At 36.6% G+C, this 19273-nt stretch overlaps 2 protein-coding genes across 4 annotated transcripts; both read left to right on the plus strand.

The window, feature by feature from the left end:
* Positions 1–1142: 1142 nt before the first annotated feature.
* LOC140763122 (succinate--CoA ligase [ADP-forming] subunit alpha, mitochondrial) lies at positions 1143–10200 on the plus strand. Its single transcript, XM_073101184.1, has 7 exons — positions 1143–1482; positions 2731–2940; positions 4148–4318; positions 4400–4523; positions 5497–5558; positions 7099–7180; positions 9821–10200. Exons 1-7 carry the CDS (start codon positions 1240–1242, stop codon positions 9958–9960), a joined length of 1032 nt encoding a protein of 343 aa, XP_072957285.1. The 5' UTR covers positions 1143–1239; the 3' UTR covers positions 9961–10200.
* Positions 10201–10794: 594 nt separating this feature from the next.
* Positions 10795–18677, plus strand: LOC140763121 (DEAD-box ATP-dependent RNA helicase 37-like). Of its 3 annotated transcripts, none has more exons than XM_073101182.1 (7): positions 10795–10849; positions 11164–12043; positions 12177–12260; positions 13626–13868; positions 15894–16061; positions 16225–16338; positions 17867–18677. In XM_073101182.1, exons 2-7 carry the CDS (start codon positions 11276–11278, stop codon positions 18386–18388), a joined length of 1899 nt encoding a protein of 632 aa, XP_072957283.1. In that variant the 5' UTR covers positions 10795–10849; positions 11164–11275; the 3' UTR covers positions 18389–18677. The 3 variants fall into 3 exon arrangements, with proteins under 3 accessions (XP_072957283.1, XP_072957281.1, XP_072957282.1); XM_073101180.1 differs by having other exon boundaries at positions 10801–10870; XM_073101181.1 differs by lacking the exon at positions 10795–10849 and adding an exon at positions 10857–10948.
* The last annotated feature ends 596 nt before the right edge of the window (positions 18678–19273 follow it).

The raw sequence follows: 19273 nt of genomic DNA on the forward strand, positions 1-19273 counted from the left end.
TAAAATATATACATCTTTGAACTATTACTCAGACTAAATATCGCCCGAATAATACTCAAAATAGTCACACTGATGAGTTACTTCTCTGAACCAACCATACAGTCGAATTATCAATTAAGTTAAATCACTAAATTACCAACCAAAATTCTTCGTAATAAATGTTTGAGTTGGAGTTAATTATATAAACTCATTTATAGTGAAAAATTATACCTACTAATTCTACTAAAATAGTTGGTCCAAATTTTCTTATGAGCCATGCATTTTATATTTTATCATTCTAATTTTACGTTTTAGTATAATAAAGCTCATTATCAAAGTGTCGGCAAAATTATGAATTTAAATAAAAAAGAAATTATATTTTATAATTTTATTATATAATACTTAGTAACACTGTAGTTTTACATAAGATGAGTTTAAAAATTAAAGCATCTACAACCAAAGAGTTTAAATAAAAATATAATTAAATTTCATAATATAATATAATAATGCAATTACTTGAACACTAGTATTTTTACAATTAGATGGCCACGATTTGTTTTGCAGTTTTATTATTAGATAATTTATATTTATTTGAACACTTATATATAATCAAAATTTGTAATTAATTAATTAACCTTATAATTTATACATGATTAGAACATATTACATGCTTAATAAATAAAATACATTATTTAATTTTGTAATATCTTATAATTGACCTAACATCATTTTGCTCAATATAAACTAAGAAACAAGTAAGACAAGTGTGAAATTCAAAAGATATTTATGCAATACACAGTAATTGAATTAATGTTATTGTAAACTTCCAGCTCTTACAGTGTGTATATTATTGCCCTCGTAGTGTAAAAGTTTAATATTATTAAGATTAAAGAGAATTATTATATTAAGATGAGATACTAATTGTTGTTTAAGATTATCATATTATACTTTGTTTGAAGTTATATTGTTTTGATAAATGGTGAAAACTTAAGGCGTCTCAATTGAACACTAAGTCGCTATTAGGAGGAGTTAAATTCCAATTCCTCTATCCAATTACTAGAGAGGGAAACTAACGAGTAAATGCAATAGAAAGAAAAGAAAGGGAAAGCGAGCGTGACGCATTCCAATAAGGTTGGCGGAAGCAAAGCGGAAAAAAAAATAAAAAATAAAAGAAAACCTAAAAGAGAGAAGGAAAAGAAACCAAGCAAGCAAGAGGAGGCGTTTTGGGGGAGAGGCTTTAACCATCGTCGCAGCCAAGCCATGTCTCGCCAGACCTCGAAGCTGGTCGGATCCGTCGCGTCCAGGCTCTTCTCCCTCCATAACCCGGGAGCACCTTTGCCTCTATCCCCTTCTTCCTTATCGTCTCAATCTCGCCGCTTCGCGGCGGCGGCGCCGGCGGCGGCGGTGTTCGTGGACAAGAACACCCGTGTCATCTGCCAGGGGATCACCGGAAAGAACGGCACGTTCCACACCGAGCAGGCCATCGAGTATGGCACCAAGATGGTGCGTGTATCCTTCCCTGGTCTGATTTCGTCTGCGTTTTGTTTGAAGGGGTTTTCCTGAATCGAAGGGTTTGGTGTCGATCGTTGTTGTTATCTGGGGATTTGGTTGCTGTTGTTTCTGTTCGATTGATTAGTCTTTGCCTATTCAGTGATATAACGGGGAGTTGATTTGGTAATTATGTGTGATTGATCAATGCAAGCCGATCTGAAATTATCCAATGTTTAATACCCAAATGGGCCATTTTTCTTTTGATCTTTTTCTCTGAGTACGTAGATTCGCTGATCTCCTTCCTTTCATTTTGATCTAAACTTGGAGATGGTGTTGCTGTCATCCATTGGCTTGCGCACTTTACCATAGATATGTTTGCTTCTCTACCTTGTTGCAATTAACCTACGTTACGCATTTCATCCCCGCATGAAGGAACGTTTGATAAAACTGAAATTATGAAGTGTGATACTTAAGAGAAATCCAATTCCCTTTTTAGTTTTCATTTATCACCTGCAACTGTAGTTGAATGGGACTCGCGCCTATGTAATGTGGTGATCATCCTGGTACTCTGGTGGTATGTATCTATTCATGGCTAGATGGAGTTAAGCTTATGATTATAATAATAGTTGTTCCACTATACTATCTTTGGTCTTTATGGTAGATATGCCTACTTCTCAAAGCGCCTGGATGTTTGAGGGGTTTCAATCACTTTCCAGCCTAAGTGCATAATACCAGGATATTATATTTCATGAATTTTCTTTTCCCATACTATAATTTTAAGGTCTAACTGAAGTTCTTGAACTTGGTTCTTATATTAAGGCACTTAGTTATAGGATGTTGATGAATGTAATAGGCTTCATCTGAGAGTGAGTGTTAAACATGTCGGATATGTTATTTATCCACCATGCAGACTTTTACAATGCACAAGTAGATGGACCCGAGTGATTGAGTTATGATGTATCTACAACACAACAATGATGATAAGCCATTCTCCAATATAGGGTGTACATATCTCTGTGTGACCCATTACATCCCATGTAGAAACAACAAGGATTAGCACCTGAACCAGAATATTATTATATCCCTGTAGTGGTAACTGGTATGCTCTGGCACTGTAGGTGGTGGTTTGCATTCTCATTACGTGCCGTCCATGCCTTTTACTGTTCTACCGTGTAGATTTCACTGAGAAATTTATGCAATTTAGCCTGCTTCCTTGAATGATAGTGTGATTGCTTTTGAGATGCTTGCCTCTTATGATAGGTTGGTGGGGTGACACCTAAGAAAGGTGGAACTGAACACTTGGGTCTTCCAGTGTTCAACTCAGTAGCAGAAGCAAAGGCTGAGACAAAGGCCAATGCATCAGTTATCTATGTTCCACCACCATTTGCTGCTGCTGCAATTATGGAAGCAATGGAAGCTGAGTTAGACCTTGTTGTGTGCATTACTGAAGGAATCCCTCAGCATGATATGGTAAATGACAGATTTTTTGCAACATTTTCCAGTTATTTCTGGCAGAGTCTTATGTGCTGTTTTAGTTTTTATTCTATGTGGTTCAATGAGAATGTTCCTTGATAAACAGTTCTATGCTTTGTTTTTCTTCTAATTTTTTATGTGCAGATGTTGATAAAGTTTCTAAAGGAAGAAACAGGTAGTTATGTTCATAACAGTGAAGTCAAAAATAAAAAAGGGTAGGAAAGTATGTTGGTAGCAGGCAAAATTCCCAAAATATGCAGTCTGAATACTTAGTGTGTAGATTTTCTAGTTCTGAGACCTTCAATTTGGGTGGTAATCCTTTCACAGGTACATCCTCCATTAACCATGCAGCCGTACCATGATTAGCCTGATCATGCCTTTTAAAGTTCTTCAGTCTTCCTTTCTTTCAGAAAATAAGTCATGTCTGATATAACCATTTGAGAGCATTATGGATCCATTTTCGCTTAAGCACTTTCTGAAAGAAGTTGATGTCATTATTATTGAACTAAATGATAACTTACAGAATAACAGTGTTCATTTCCAACAGAAAGTACTGAACTACTGGAAAAATACTTCATTAGTATAATCTCCTGGCATTATATATATTTGTTATAATAAAATGGATCTAACCTTATCATCAATTTGAAGAAATGTGTTGATTCTTCTCATTTTTCTGTTAGGATCTTGGTACATCTCTATGAATGATCTTATGATGCACATACCGACAGTGATATCAGGTAGTTGCTGACTAGTATAAATGTGTTGGAATGGATAGATGTTGGCTAATGCAGGCTGTTTTTTGACATTTTTTGTGGATTTGCTTGAGGCACATGTTCGGCAAATACTTGAATTATATGCACCGTCTTGTCCTGCTAGATAGTCAAAGAAAATAACCTACACTTCAGTTGTACTATGCTGATGTGTCGAGGACTCACATCACTGTTCTTGTTTGCCTGCATGTCATACATATTCTTTATCATATTCTTGGATCTTGAGAGCATCTCTATTTTAAGGCATAAATTGTGACATGACCTTGTAATTATATTAAGTAGCTCTATCCACTAGTGAGAGTGCATGGCAATTTTGTGAAGGTTCACTATTCAGAAGACATGAGCTTCATTTTGTCAAGTGCCATTTTTTGTTACTGCTGAATGAATCGATGAGAAAACCTGTTTCTCATAACCATCTACTTTGTGTATATTAGGTTCGAGTGAAGGCTGCTCTTAACAAGCAATCAAAAACTCGATTAATTGGACCAAACTGTCCTGGCATTATCAAACCTGGAGAATGTAAGATCGGAATAATGCCTGGTTATATCCACAAGCCAGGGCGTGTAGGGATTGTATCTCGATCTGGTACCTTGACTTATGAAGCGGTATGGGATTTCTCCATGAGAACTTGTTTATCGTCAAGAGAATCATTTGTAAGAATTTATTATTCTGTTCTTCATTGGCAGGTTTTCCAAACAACTGCTGTAGGTTTAGGACAATCAACTTGTGTAGGTATTGGTGGAGACCCCTTTAACGGGACAAATTTTGTTGATTGCATAACAAAGTTCCTTGATGATCCTCAGACTGAAGGTAACCTCTTTATTCTTGGGATAGTAGCTGTGTCCTTTTGTTTTAGAAAGTTAATGGAACTGATTTTTAAGGCTTTTCATCGTATAGAGATTTTGCCTAGTGTGTTCTCTGCTATAGTGCTTGTCAACAGAATGCCCCATTGCTCAATATTGGACAGTAGGAGGCTTTTTTTCTTGTCCTTCCTTTTAGAACAATGAATTTAAATTGCATTTTTTAAGCAAAGTATCATATTGCTTGGGAATCTTTTAAATTGTTTTACTGACTGGGCTGTACTATACAGTGTGAGAAAGCTTGAGCAGCACAGATCTGATTTGTATTGTAGAAAATGTATTGATCAGGCTTTTTGCACTTTCTTCGTCATATGTGTGTGCAAATACTCCTATTCATGCATTTATTTTAACTAAGATTTGTGCAGACATTGCTACTATTCTTTACTGCCTCTAGAAATAGATTAGGCTATTTCTAGATATGAACGTTAGCATCATTCCAATTCAAATTCTTATGTCGAGCTTAATTAGTGATGTTGGACGAAGAAAGGGTGTGTTAGAGACAATAGAGAAGGAAGATAAAGAGAGCTAGATAGAGGCTTATCATGAAACCTGTTAAGCTGATTGGTGGATGAACCTAGCTACCTTGTCACTTCAATTTGAGGATGCAGAACTGAGGGCATCTGCAAAATTTCCACTGTACACTGAAAAAAAAACCTCAACATAGTTGAAACTTGAAACTAGATAATTTTGGATCTATGCAAGTGGTCTTTGGAGCACAAGTAACCCAAGAAGCCTTGTAAGAGATGATGTGCTCTTTATTTTTGATGTATTGAATTTTCAATACTTCTTTTACAAGATACCTGTGTCATCGCATGCATTCAATGGCTTATTTTGCAGAGTTTGATAATTTAAATCTGCTGATGTGTCTGGAGGATTACTACCTACATTACCATTTACCAAAACTGCTTCTATATGCTTTCCAGGTATTGTTCTCATCGGAGAGATTGGAGGTACTGCAGAGGAGGATGCTGCAGCTTTAATTAAGGTAAATATTTAGTGAGTAATGTTGGATGATATTTTCCACTGCAAGCATTTCACACACACAATGTCTGACATACATGGAAGAACTTCCCATAATGGAGAATCTGCTTGTTTCTTGTCTTGTTCATATTCTACAAGTTACTTTTTATACATGACTCTAACTTGGTTAATGTTGCATGAACGCCTATATATGATTTTTATGGCTAACCTTTTGATTGGTTAAAACCTTGGTAAGTTCTGACTGCCTGCCAGACTGTCATGGATCTGTGTCCAATATCGCATCAGACCTACATCCTAAATTTACCTTTCTACCAGAGTTGTGTGAAAGCTTGGGCATGATCTGCATAGCAGTAACACAGAATTTTCAAACATGATTTTGGCAAAAAGTTACTTGGTAATATTGATTTATAATGTTTCAGTTTAAATCTACGAAATGATGCATAAAATAGTATCAAGACAATATGATATTCTCATCGAGGGCCTAATTATTCCTATGGAGTATCTAATTACCTTCATTCTTTTTTAATTTATTACATGGCTTGGTTTCTGGTTTTCTGTATTTTGAAGAAGTGATGGAACGGGCAAAACTGCATATTTAAACCCGTTGAGTTATGTTGAAAACCAATGATAAGTTCAAATTATGTTTTGAAACCTAGTATTAGATCCATAATATTTCTGAGAAATCTTGCCACTTGGATCAAATTCTGGGTTTCATTTATTATCTTTTTGTGTACTTTTATTTACCTTTTCATGTGTGCATGTTTATCTGTCAATCCTTCTAATTTTCATATAAATTATATTACCCCTGAATTTTCTCCTTTAATGTATTGATTCCTTTGACTCCCTATGTTAAATAGGTATAGTGAAGGGTAACTTGAGAATGACCTTACTTTTTGTGTTCATAGGTAGGCTTGGGGAAGGCATCCTGATATTATCTCGACTAGCTTAATGGAGGGGTTAGAACATATTAATGAGATTAGCATGATATGAGGAGAATGTTAGTAAATAGATGAAATGAGGAAAAAGAAGGGTGCGGCATAGATTTCATGGAATAAGGGGTTATTGTAGATGAAAAGAAAGAAAATTTTATCGAGATGAGTAGGAACTTGAGTAAGGCATCAATGGAAAGAAGAAAAGAATTCGCGCTTGAATCCTCGTGAGAATTTTGTTTATAGATTTGAGGAAAGAGATGGACGATAAAAAGTCAGGTATGTCATTTAGAAGGCTGTTTTCATCAGTCTACAGTAGTAACGCAATGGAGTTGGAAACATGTAATCTTGAAACATGTAGAAATTTATTAATTTACATGAACATATGTGAATGTGGATAGTGGATACTACTTCCTTTTTCCCTTCCTTGTTTGCAAGTTAATAAGACACTAGTCTTACACGCTGAGTAAATTCAAGTGAATCTACTTTCTTTCAAGTCTGCTTGACTGCCTATTGTTTGTAGACTTATTTATTAGTTTAAAAACCCTCTATTGATGACCACTTTTTTCCTCATTCTTTTATGCTTCCTTCATGTTTTCCTTCTTGACAATGCAGGAAAGTGGAACTGAAAAGCCCATTGTTGCATTTATAGCTGGACTTACTGCGCCACCAGGTCGTCGCATGGGTCATGCTGGAGGTGCGTGTTTTCACATAAATGTTTCCTACTATGCATGTGCTTTTTTGTTATTGATAAGTTGTGACATTTCTTACCTGCAAGTACATTATGCATGTAAAGTAGCATCTTTCTTGTTTTGGCCAGTGTTGTGAAGAGAACTAGAATCTTTTGCTTCCAGCCCACATTGATAAACTATTTTCTCTCAGGAACCTTTCAAATTCTGACTGAGTCAACTTAAGAGGCTGTTATTTCATAATTTAACAAGATTTTGACCTTAAAAGAGACTTTGAATATGGTTGCCAGATTTTATTAAGGTTCTTAGTGGGTTAGACTTTTGCATTATTTGAACTTGCAATCTTTGAACTCATAGATGCAGTAAACGATAAAGAATTGCCATGTTGTCAGTATGTGGGACGATGTGTGCCAGCGACATACCGGCACGTGGCACGAGGGATGCTGCATGGCACCCCTCTTAATAGTTTTGCCACTTGTCATCGTCGCCAATCGCTATCGTCGATCACCGTCGCCTGAGCTTGTATCAGGTGCCCTAGCCCGAGGGAAGAGAGGGAGAGATAGGGTTATCGATTAAAAATTGATCCACAACTTAAGTTTTAATCAATAACCCAATCTCTCTCTCTCTCTCTCTCTCTCTCTCTCTCTCTCTCTCTCTCTCTCTCTCTCTCTCTCGATTTCTCTTCCTCCTCCCACGGGTTAGGGCGCCCGACGCGAGCTCAGGCAAAAGCGAAGGCGAATGTCAATATCTCTTACTTTTTTCTCTCCTTCTCTTACGGCACGTGCCGTGCCGACCACCATGCCTGTGGCACAGCCATCGTTGACTGTCGGCATACTCCTAAAGAGTGAAAAAAATATCATATGATTTAGAAAAGCTTTGTAGAAGCTTCTTAATCCCACGGAAGAGCCGGAGAAGTTCTGGAATCGCATGGGGAATGAGAGGCTCAGCCACCATTGTTAGGTTTTTTGAAGCTTCAAACAATGTGGGGGTAACGGGAAGATGTGAAAATTAAAAGGATATTGGATAGAATCCATTGTTATAAGTGAATGTCCATTAATATATCACCTAAGTTAGGATCCATATCATTTAAGTTAGGATCTTATCACTTAAGTTAAGATCCATCAAGTTAGGATCCGTTAATATACCACTTAAGTTTAGATCCATTATAACTTAAAATTAGGATCCATTAATATAACTGGTTTGGATCCATTATCACTTAAAGTTTGGATCAGTAAAGAAAGTTTTCTTCCCCTTCCCTCTTAACCCTTCTTCTTCTTTCACTTCCCTCTACGGCTGAGGAAACATAAGAGCAATAATGGCGGCGCTGGCAGTAGTGCGGTGCTAACTCTTTTGTCTTCTCCTTTCTTCTTTCTCATTCTTCTCCTCTCTCCTTTCTTCTTAGCCAATCCTTACTAAACATAAGTTAATCTTGGGTTTCTAAAACAGTAAAAATTGGTTCGTACTCCATAAACCTGCCTATATACGCTCATGCCAAGCTTTTAATAGACCGTAGGCAATAAATGAGTGGACAAGTTATCGTGGAACACCTAGGTGCTAGGCGAGTGCCTAGAATTCAAGAAGATTAAAAATAAACAAATAAAAGAAATAACTGTTTGAGAATTTAAAATCAATATGCATAATCGAAGTAAACTAACTCATTCCAGTTAATCACCATATGAAGCCATTAGAATCCACAAATTACCAACATCTACAAAGATTTTGAATTTCAAGTTCAACCTACGTACTAAAATATGATACAAGATGCAAAGGCAATCTGGGTGAGAGTTAAGCGGAGCCTAGATGTCTTCCAACTAAGGCAAGTGCTTAGGTGGTAAGGCATAAACTTTTTAAAACCATGTACAGTGTTTTTGAAAACTGTAGGCAGGCAGCTGAGGTTGCCTAATGCCTGGGGGTTAGGCGGGTGCCTAGGCAGGCGCCTAGAAATAAGGTGATCATATAACACAAAAGCTGTGAAACCTCAAGATACTCATATGTATTTGCAAAAAAAAAAAGTTGTTCCTTGTCTAGAGGAAATGGTTGTTCTTGCCACCACAAGAGCAGTCTTAGAGTAGTGGCAGTAGCCTTTGGCTGTTGCTCTTCCCTATAGTGGTCATTGCTACTAATACTTACAAGAAAAGAAGAGAGAGGGAGAGAGCATGAGAATAATAGAAAGTATGACAAAATACCCACTTGAAGTGAAATAGAAAACCCTTACAACTTGAATGATAGGTAGGTATGGGGCCAAGTAGGAATAATACTTTATACTTAATACCTATACTAGAATTGTTAACAAGTTTGAAAATGACTTAATCACATGCTGCCTAGAATATTATAACTATTAGATTTGTCTTGGACTTCTGGTACAATGTCAATTGTTCACTTATTTTGGCTTCTATTTGGTGTATGGTTTTTGAAATATTGAAGTGTTACGAGTCCTTAATTTTGAACCTTTGTTAAACGGAAAATTAAAACTGAAGGTAGAGATAACAAATTAGTAGCTAGCAGTTCTACAGGCTGTAGAATTTGCTTCAGCAAGCATTCTAAGGTTATTTGATGCTAGTGGCCCTCTTCAGACTCCGGTAGATTTTCCTTGTTAGATTTGTCTACTCAAGTTGAAACTGGTTTAATTGTGTTTCCGTTTGTTGCAGCAATCGTCTCAGGAGGAAAGGGTACTGCCCAGGACAAAATTAAGACACTAAGAGAAGCAGGGGTTACCGTCGTCGAATCACCAGCCAAGATTGGTTCAGCTATGCATGAAATTTTTAAGCAGCGTGGAATGGTAGAGTAGAGAGCATTTGAACCGCTACCTCCTGATAAGACATCTAGTGATCTTTCATTTACAGCTGCTTGAGCTAACAATTGGCATTTTTGTTTTCCTTTCCACCTGTGTTCTGTTCGAAGAGTTAACCTCTTCTCCTTTTCTTTGTTTAGAAACTTTTAATAAAAAAAAAGGGCTCGGTGTATGATCTCGGAAGCATAGTACAAAACTATCTATTCGTTCTCAAGTACCTCATAGAAGGTTCCTTCATTCTCTTGTTATTTATTTTTCTTTGTTTGAGCTTTGCAGAGATTTTAGAAACTCATTTTAATGTGTCATTTGTCTGATGTCTTTCCGTGCTTCTTGTTCATTTAATCGTGAAGCATCGTATAATGATTGCAGTTGTCTTTACTACGATAATGCATTTAATATGAGTTCTAAATGCTGTTGATGATTATTATGAGTTTTCCTATGTGTAGAATAAAAGGTGTTAACACATAACAAGTTAATGGGACACGTCAAACGTATAATTGCAATGTTACCCCTCCTAGATAGAAAATCTCAAGGCTCAATTGGTACACCGAAACCAAAATATAATTAACCTATGAATCTGTAGCCTAAATAATTAATAATATTCTGGGGCATCTTATTGAGTTTTATTTATTTTTCTGTTTTAAAAAATATTTGCATAGTAATTGCGAGACTAGGACAGCAAAGAAAGTTCTCTGGCAGTGACGTCAGCCCTAGTATCCGTATATGCTCCGAAGTCCAAATTCCATTTCGTTTCTACTACATTTCAAAACAGTAGTGTTAGTGTCCTTTCGATTGCTACGAGCTAACGAGCGTATACATCTCTTTTTTCAAGTCCAGCAATAAAAGGCGACGACCAATAGAAGATATCGCGTTGGAGTCTAAAAAGGTTAGACGGCAAGATATTTTGGTCTCTCTCTCTCTCTCTCCCTCTCTCCCTCTCTCGCTCTCTCGTCTGAGGGTTTCTCATATTTTTCTCGTTGTCTAGGTTTCTATCTAAATGCAATCCTCATTCCTTTAGATCGATTTTTCTTTCTTAGATTTGATTTATTTGAACTTTTTTCTTGGATTTTTTTTGCTCTTTTCTGCGTCCGTTTGGGTTTTTTTAGGGCGGTATATGCGCTAAAGTCTCGAATTTTACTGCATTTTCATTTGATTATTGGAAGTTAGTCGTGATTCTTGTTTATGTCTTGGTTTTCGCAGCAAGGCAGATTTAGGGTTTTGATCACCTGTTCTGCGGCCTGCTTAGATCTGAAGTGGATTTTATATTGCGTTGAAGAGACTGAGCTAGGGTTTAGGTAATTTCGGGCAAATTATGCGAAGTTCATGGGCTGATTCAGTTGCGAACGCCGAGAGCTCGGCGTCCGCAACCGGCGGTTCTGCCAACAATTCCGCAGCTGCTGCCGCTCCACGTCCAACTCGCAGTAGTTACGTTCCTCCTCATCTCCGACACCGACCGGCACCCTCCGAGCAGTCTGCTCCTTTGCCTGTCGACGTGTCTTCTGGTGCTGCACGTTCGTCTGGATATGCTGGTGCCGTTGGTGGGTCTCGCTGGGGTGGTAGCCCGGTCCGTGATGTGGGTCGCCCCAGTTTTGGCGGTGGTGGCTATGGTGGCGGAAAGGGCGGTTGGTCCTCGAGAACAGGTGGCTGGGACCGTAGGGAACGTGAGGCGAATCCTTTCGCAAATGACGATGATACTCCAGAGGTTGCATTTGATGACCAGGAGAACTCCGGGATCAATTTTGATGCGTATGAGGACATCCCGGTGGAGACAAGTGGGGATAATGTACCCCCACCGGTGAACACGTTTGCTGAGATTGATTTAGGAGATGCATTGAATGAAAACATACGCCGCTGCAAATATGTGAAGCCAACACCAGTACAGCGTCATGCGATCCCGATCTCCCTAGCTGGTCGGGACCTGATGGCCTGTGCTCAGACAGGATCAGGCAAGACGGCAGCCTTTTGCTTCCCTATCATTAGTGGGATCATGAGGGGGGAGCCACCGCAGAGGCCAAGGGGTGCAAGGGCAGTATTCCCTCTTGCCTTGATTTTGTCTCCTACTCGGGAGCTCTCAGTGCAAGTATGTTCTAATTTGAAATGTATTTTTTGTTGTTGTTGTGTTGCTTCTTTATTGTTAATATCAGTAGGGAAATATTTTAGCAATTCTTACTTCTTTCTCTTCTCATTGTGCTCGTGTATATTTTGCACCCTAGATACATGAGGAAGCAAGAAAATTTGCATATCAAACTGGTGTCAGGGTGGTTGTTGCATATGGAGGAGCCCCAATTAATCAGCAGGTTCTTATTACATTTCTTGTCTTGTTTTGTTTCCATTTGATTGTTAACACTACTCCATGATTTTTAGTTATTTGGCATGTCATATGATGCTTTTATGAAGTTTAATTTTTAGATTGTCTAAGTAGCTTCTGACTATGTGTCTGCTCTGCTATCTTAACCCTTTCTATAAAGCTTGCTTAAAGGGCTGTTTGTACTTTATGTGTAGATGTTAATGGAGGAGCTTTTCTCTTTATCTATACTTTGGAAAATTTCCTTTTTGCATCTGCAGCTTATGTTCTTGTAGAACACATTTCACTTCCACAACTTTCTATGATACTAATAACTTTCCTTTTGATTTATACATAATTAAATAATAGTGTATCATTGTGTCCTGGAAGCTTTATTTTGATTGACCTAGTTTGCTGAATTTGTTTGCCCCCTCTATTCCTTATCAGATATCAATTGTGTTAGTCCACTGTTTGTTTTAGGATTATCTTCTTTTTCCCTATTCTAGATTAGAAAGTACACATCAAATTATCCCTATTCCTACTCTAGATTAGAAGCATTATTTGAATTATTCCACACATAAGCCCAATTATAATTTTGCTCCTGATTTGACAAAATATTTTAAAAATCTTTTTTCCTCTCTCCTACCATCTACCTATCTCATTGCATACCTATAAATAATGAGAACATTTTAATTTAAATTTATATGTCAAATCAAGGGTATTTGACTTAATTTATACTTTATTTCAATTTTATATCATATCAAAGATAATTATTACACCATTGTTCTATATTGCAAGTACATATTAAAATATCCGAGGTACAATTTTAGGAGTAAGAACCCAGAATAACTATCCTAGATTTTTTTTTTCCTTTTATCTCAAAGAAAAAGGGGCCTTATAATTTAGCTTTATTAGTTAGAGAATTAATTAGAATCACAATAAATATGTAGAATTAATTAGATCTAGATGAACTGCACTATCTCACATTGTATAGCCATTTTCAAGTGCTTTCTTTATTTAGTTTGCTTTAGACTCTTCCACCTTCATCAACACCAGTTTGATATCAACACATGCTACAGAATTCAGGTGACCTGAAAATCATCTTGAGATTTTGTCCTTTCGCATGTTCAGCATCACGTGAGTTCATTGTTGTAATGGGTTATTTTTCAAATGTTTGATGCACTTTTTGATTGATTAGGTATGCGACAGTTTCTTAAGTGATATCATTATGGAATCTTTCCTGCATTTTTGGTATCCTATTAGTTTGGTTTGGTATCAGATTCCTGTTAGTCACTAAGTGAGGATTGGTCTTTCGTATTGTATTTTCAGTGTACTGTTTTATACTGTATTTCTGATTAACTTCCATGAATATTTTCAGTTACGGGAACTGGAAAGAGGCGTTGAGATTCTTGTGGCAACTCCGGGTCGTTTGGTGGATTTGCTAGAGAGAGCTAGAGTTTCATTGCAGATGATTAGATATTTAGCTCTTGATGAGGCTGATAGAATGCTTGATATGGGTTTTGAGCCACAGATTCGTAAAATTGTTGAACAGATGGACATGCCGCCACGAGGTGGAAGGCAAACCATGCTGTTTAGTGCCACATTTCCCAAAGAGATACAGGTTCTTTTGTTTTTCTTTCTTGTTCTATTAGCACTACTAATTTTCTCTTTAGTGTCTGTTACTAATCAGATGCCTTTTATACTTTCTGATTGTCAGTATGTCAAACACTCAGCAAAGACTACCTTTTTAGTTTTGACAGTTGCTAGAGAATATGTAGTCTTTAGATTTTATCCCTGTCAATAGTCTTCATTCGAACCAAATTCATTTCATAGTTATGTATTATTAAATTCTCTGATATTTAAATTGGTTTTGTAGTTCTGAATATTTTTAGCCGGTCATTGGTGTTCTGGTGGCGACTTGGAAAACCCATTAGCTACCTAATTCCTATTATTATGGCTGTACATATGGTTCAGTTAAATGCAAATCAGTTGTATCTAGTTATAATTCTTCTTTTTTGGTGGTGGTTCAGGTTTGAATATGTTGTTTTCAAAGGACTAATGTCCATTGAGATTTTGCTTTATTAGACTGTACAGTTTGGCTTGGGATTCGCCTTTAGTCTTGGATAGATTGGTAGGATATGGGAGTATACAATGCATTATGAATGAGTCTGAGATGAGATTGCTTAAAATGTGATAGTACATACTGCCTGTAGTAGGGCATATGTATGTTGTAAATTTAAGTAAAACAGTAGCTTAGGATATGTTTTTTTTTTTTTTTTTTTTTTTTTGTATTTGGGGGCTTTTCTCCTTTCCGTTTTCTGTTTATAGAAGTAAGTTTGATAGAACTAATTCTAAAGTATTGTTTGAGCAAGCACTTGCCAAAAGCTACTATACTTTGGGAGAAGTCTTCCTCATTGTCTTCGACTTTTTTGAAAGGTAAATTCAACTTTTATTGATTTTGGGGGTCATTTGTATATTTTGCTCAGAAAACTGTGATGGTACTTTTCTTGAGCATGCCCAAAGATGCTCCTACTACTGTGATGGTTATTATGTTATATTCGGTCATTTATGGCTTAGTACACTAATGATGAAAGATATGATGACCTTTTTTTATATTATTCAGAATATAGCTGATGCAAGTAAGGAGACAGTTGTAGTCAATAGCAAATTGGGCACATAGGCTATGTTGATGTTATGAATATTGTTTCTGAAAATTATTAGTTGACTGTTCAGTAGAGAGGGAGACAGAAATCAAACCTAGATGGAGGAAATGTTTATAATTGTTGTATGCATATTTGAGAACAGCTTTTTTTTTTCAGTGCCACACCATTGATACTGTCAGTAAACCTTTGGTGCATGACGTGAAACATGATAATACAATATATATATATATATATATATATATATATATATATATATATTGTACAAAAGCCTTGTTGATATATATATATATATATATAATTTTGCTGCCTGGGTTTCTGCATTATTTCTTTTCTTCTTCTGTATGAGTCTTTTGACTCTTTTCTTGGTATATTCTTCTAACTAAAAGATTAAGGATATCTTGGATATGTGTTGGACACCTTAGAAACTCGTTTTACACTTTTAACTCATAAGACGAAGATCCTTTGAACAAGCTCACCTCTCAACATTTAAATCTGAATTGGCTTGGAGAGTTAATGTTTTGAAACTCAATAGAGTTTAAAAGTTGTGGATAAATTTGAAATAGTAAAAGATAAAAATTGGTTTGTGAGTTAATTCAATCAGAGAAGATTTAGATCTTATGATGCATATTTGTTAATATGATGATAGTGGTGATGTTGTTAGATGAATTAAGCAAACTTAAATAGTGAAATGTTCACTAATTGTTAGATGAATACAATTTGGGAATCATGTGGAACATAGAATCCATAGATCATTTTCTTTTGAACTCAAAATATCACCAGGCATATTTTTTTAGTTGTTTACACTATGATTTTGTACTCTTATCTTCTCCAGAATACTTCACTAGGATAAATCCGGTCAGAAGCAATTTGTGTCCATGCAATAGAGTTTAGTAAATGTTTCCTCCTCTTTGCCTCCTGCTTAGTTTTGGCAAGCTTTCTAACATATCATTTGTCTGACAATTATTAATATATTTCTCATGCAGCGGTTGGCTTCTGATTTCCTTGCCAACTACATCTTTCTTGCTGTTGGAAGGGTTGGTTCTAGTACTGATTTGATTGTCCAGAGGGTTGAGTTTGTCCTTGAGGCAGACAAACGGAGCCACCTTATGGATCTTCTTCATGCCCAGAGAGCTAATGGTGCTCATGGGAGGGTAATATCCTCTTCATGCATATTATTTATTGTTTCATTAGCCTTTTCCTCTCCATACAGGAAAGGTGCTGCGTGTTGTTTGTTCAAGTTTCAAATTTCTTGTTATTTTTTTTATAACGTATTTTATCTGCTTATACTGATACTGATTAGTTTTATCATTGTAGCAAGCTTTGACTTTGGTCTTTGTTGAGACAAAAAGAGGTGCAGATGCATTGGAGCACTGGTTATGTACTAGTGGCTTTCCCGCCACTACAATTCATGGAGATAGAACACAACAGGTAGGAGAGTCGTGATCTATCACCATATTTGTTGTCATTATAACTGTGTTAGTGTTATAAATATCTCTTGCACTTCATATATCTTGTCATATTTATATTTACATACATAGGTGAAGCTTTTAATCATATCATATTATTGGGTTGTTGCATTTTGTTGTATAATTTAGTTTCACTCCTCTATTTTGTTGTATAATTTAGTTTCACTCCTCTATATCTTATCATATTTATATCTACATACATAAGTGAAGCTTTTAATCATATCATATTATTGGGTTGTTGCATTTTGTTGTATAATTTAGTTTCACTCCTCTATTTTGGCATTTTTAGTCATTAGATAATTTAAAGCATTAATATTAGATCTGCTTTTCATTTGAAACCAGTTCATTTTACCTGTGAGACTCAATAATTCCTTGATGTAACTTGCTTTTCTTGTAATGCATGAATGAAATTACTTATCATGAACTTTATCTTTTATGTACTTTGGTGCTATCTTCTAGAGTTTCATGTCATGTCTGTGTGGAGCTGCCTTTGTTACCAAGTGGTTAGAAATTTAGAATGGAGTTCCTTTCAGCAGGATTCTCTATTGGTTACTGGATAAATGAAAAAGCTAAGAAGATTGGGCACTTCAACATACATATCATATATATCAGATTAGATACTCTTTTGTGCAATTCATAGATGTGTTTTTTATTCTTCATAATCATTCGCGCCTTTAATAAGACTGGAGTGCAAATTCTGGACATGGCTTAGACAATATAAGATTTTTCTTGTATGGAGGAGGTTGAGTTATGATGCTGACCTATGTAGATAGGGCAAAGCTGGAGAGACCTGCGTAATGATGAATATTGTGAAAGTGTGAACTGACAGATTCCTCTTCTTTTTTTTTCACTTCTCTCACCCATCTCATATTTGGTATTCCTTTCATTATATTTTGTTGCCAAGTTCTATGCTAAACAAAAGTCTTATATACATATAGTTTTTCTATTTTGAAGTTTTATTTATATTGTCCAGTCTGCTGGTTTCTTCAGTTTCTTATAATGATAAGGAGGATATCTAATGTGGATAAACCATATGTATGAAAAATACTAAAATTGTATTATTTTTCCATCAGCTGCAGAAGGCTACATGGTTAAAACTCTTGTAATCTGGTCATTGTGATGCCCACCTTTACATATTGGTGCCAAAACAGCCTATAGTAGATTTTGTATATTAAAGATTGATGAACAATGGAAGATGGGATAGGAAAACAGATATCACAGGATAGAAATTTCTATAACCTGACATTGTTTCTTGCCACTGCTTTAATTACCATCCATTGAATCAATTCTAGAACAGCAGTGGAGGTAATTCATTCCATATCATAATAGCTGGTGACATCTCCTTTTAACCCTGCTAGATTATCTCAATGATTCTGCCTGCCCATTTTATCAACTTTTTGGTAGATTTAGTTTGGTTGATCATTAGTGTTTGTTTCCAGGTTGTTGGTTAATGGGCCGTTTTTTTGGACATTCTTGTTTATATCATGCAGGAAAGAGAACATGCATTGAGATCCTTCAAAAGTGGAGCAACTCCAATCCTTGTGGCAACTGATGTTGCAGCACGCGGGCTTGACATCCCACATGTGGCACATGTTGTCAATTTTGATCTCCCCAATGACATAGATGACTATGTTCATCGTATCGGAAGGACAGGACGAGCTGGAAAGTCTGGTCTGGCAACTGCCTTCTTCAATGAGAACAATTCGTCTCTTGCAAGGCCATTGTCTGAGCTCATGCAGGAGTCAAACCAAGAAGTACCCGCATGGCTGGCACGGTATGCTGCTCGTTCTTCCTATGGTGGTGGTGGTAGGAACCGTCGATCAGGTGGTGGTGCTCGCTTTGGTGGTCGTGACTTCCGACGAGATAACTCCTTCAGCAGGGGAGGTGGAGGTGGAGGTGGAGATTACTATGGTGGAGGTGGGGGCGGAGGCTATGGAGGTGGTGGATACGGGGCGCCATCAGGATACAGTGGTGGCTATGGTGGTCAGGGGGTGACCAGTGCTTGGGACTGATTAATCCCATGGTCTCAAAATTCAAAACAGCTTATATCTATTTACCCTTTTGTCCTGAAATACAATTCTAATGGGGTTTCACACTTTCCGAGATAAAATGTAGTGGGCGATTGTCCCTTCCCCCCATATTTGCCTCATTCAGTTATCTCTCTTTATCAGTTCCTGACTGTCAGTAGCGATCTGGCTGAATTATAGATAGAAATGTTATGGTGGATTGTAAGTGGTGGACTTGACTGACTGCTAATTTTTTCATGGGATAATCTCACAGCCTGTCTTTCACTTCCCTCTATTTTTGTGACTTCTTACGCAGACTAGTTTTTCATGGGGTGAGATGGAAAAGGTTTCCTTCTCAAGTCACCTTCTTTGCAACCCTAATCAGATTATTGTTAAGCTCCCCTTTGTGAGTTCTTGTATATTCTGGGAGTTTTAACCATAAAACAAGATACTGGGGAATGGGAGGAAAAAAAGGAATGGTGTCAAATCTTATCAACTGTAATCGATGAAGTATTTTTCACTAGATTCCAAGAAAATGTTCCTAATGGTTTATCTTCTGTCTTACTATTGTTTTGCTACGCTCAATTACTCTTCAGTCTACTTTTATTGCCTTTGACTGCAGAGAGGGGCGAAGACTTTGTACATGATCGTCCAAGTCAGTTTTCATTGTCTGACTTGTTAAATAATTGACGTTATGTTCAAGTTAGCTTCAACTTAAAAACGGAATGATCTAGAATTCTGGGATAATATTTAGGTTAGGAAATTTTTCCTCAAAATAATAATAAAAAAAGCTATGAAAAAGAGTTAAAAGAGAATATATATAAATATACAGATAAAGAGAGAGAGAGAGAGAGAGAGAGAGAGAGAGAGAGAGAGAGAGAGAGAGAGAGA

The sequence above is a fragment of the Typha angustifolia genome, chromosome 7, assembly GCF_048772165.1.
Source record: "Typha angustifolia cultivar Huaian chromosome 7, ASM4877216v1, whole genome shotgun sequence".
In the NCBI taxonomy this organism is placed as follows: Eukaryota; Viridiplantae; Streptophyta; class Magnoliopsida; order Poales; family Typhaceae; genus Typha; species Typha angustifolia.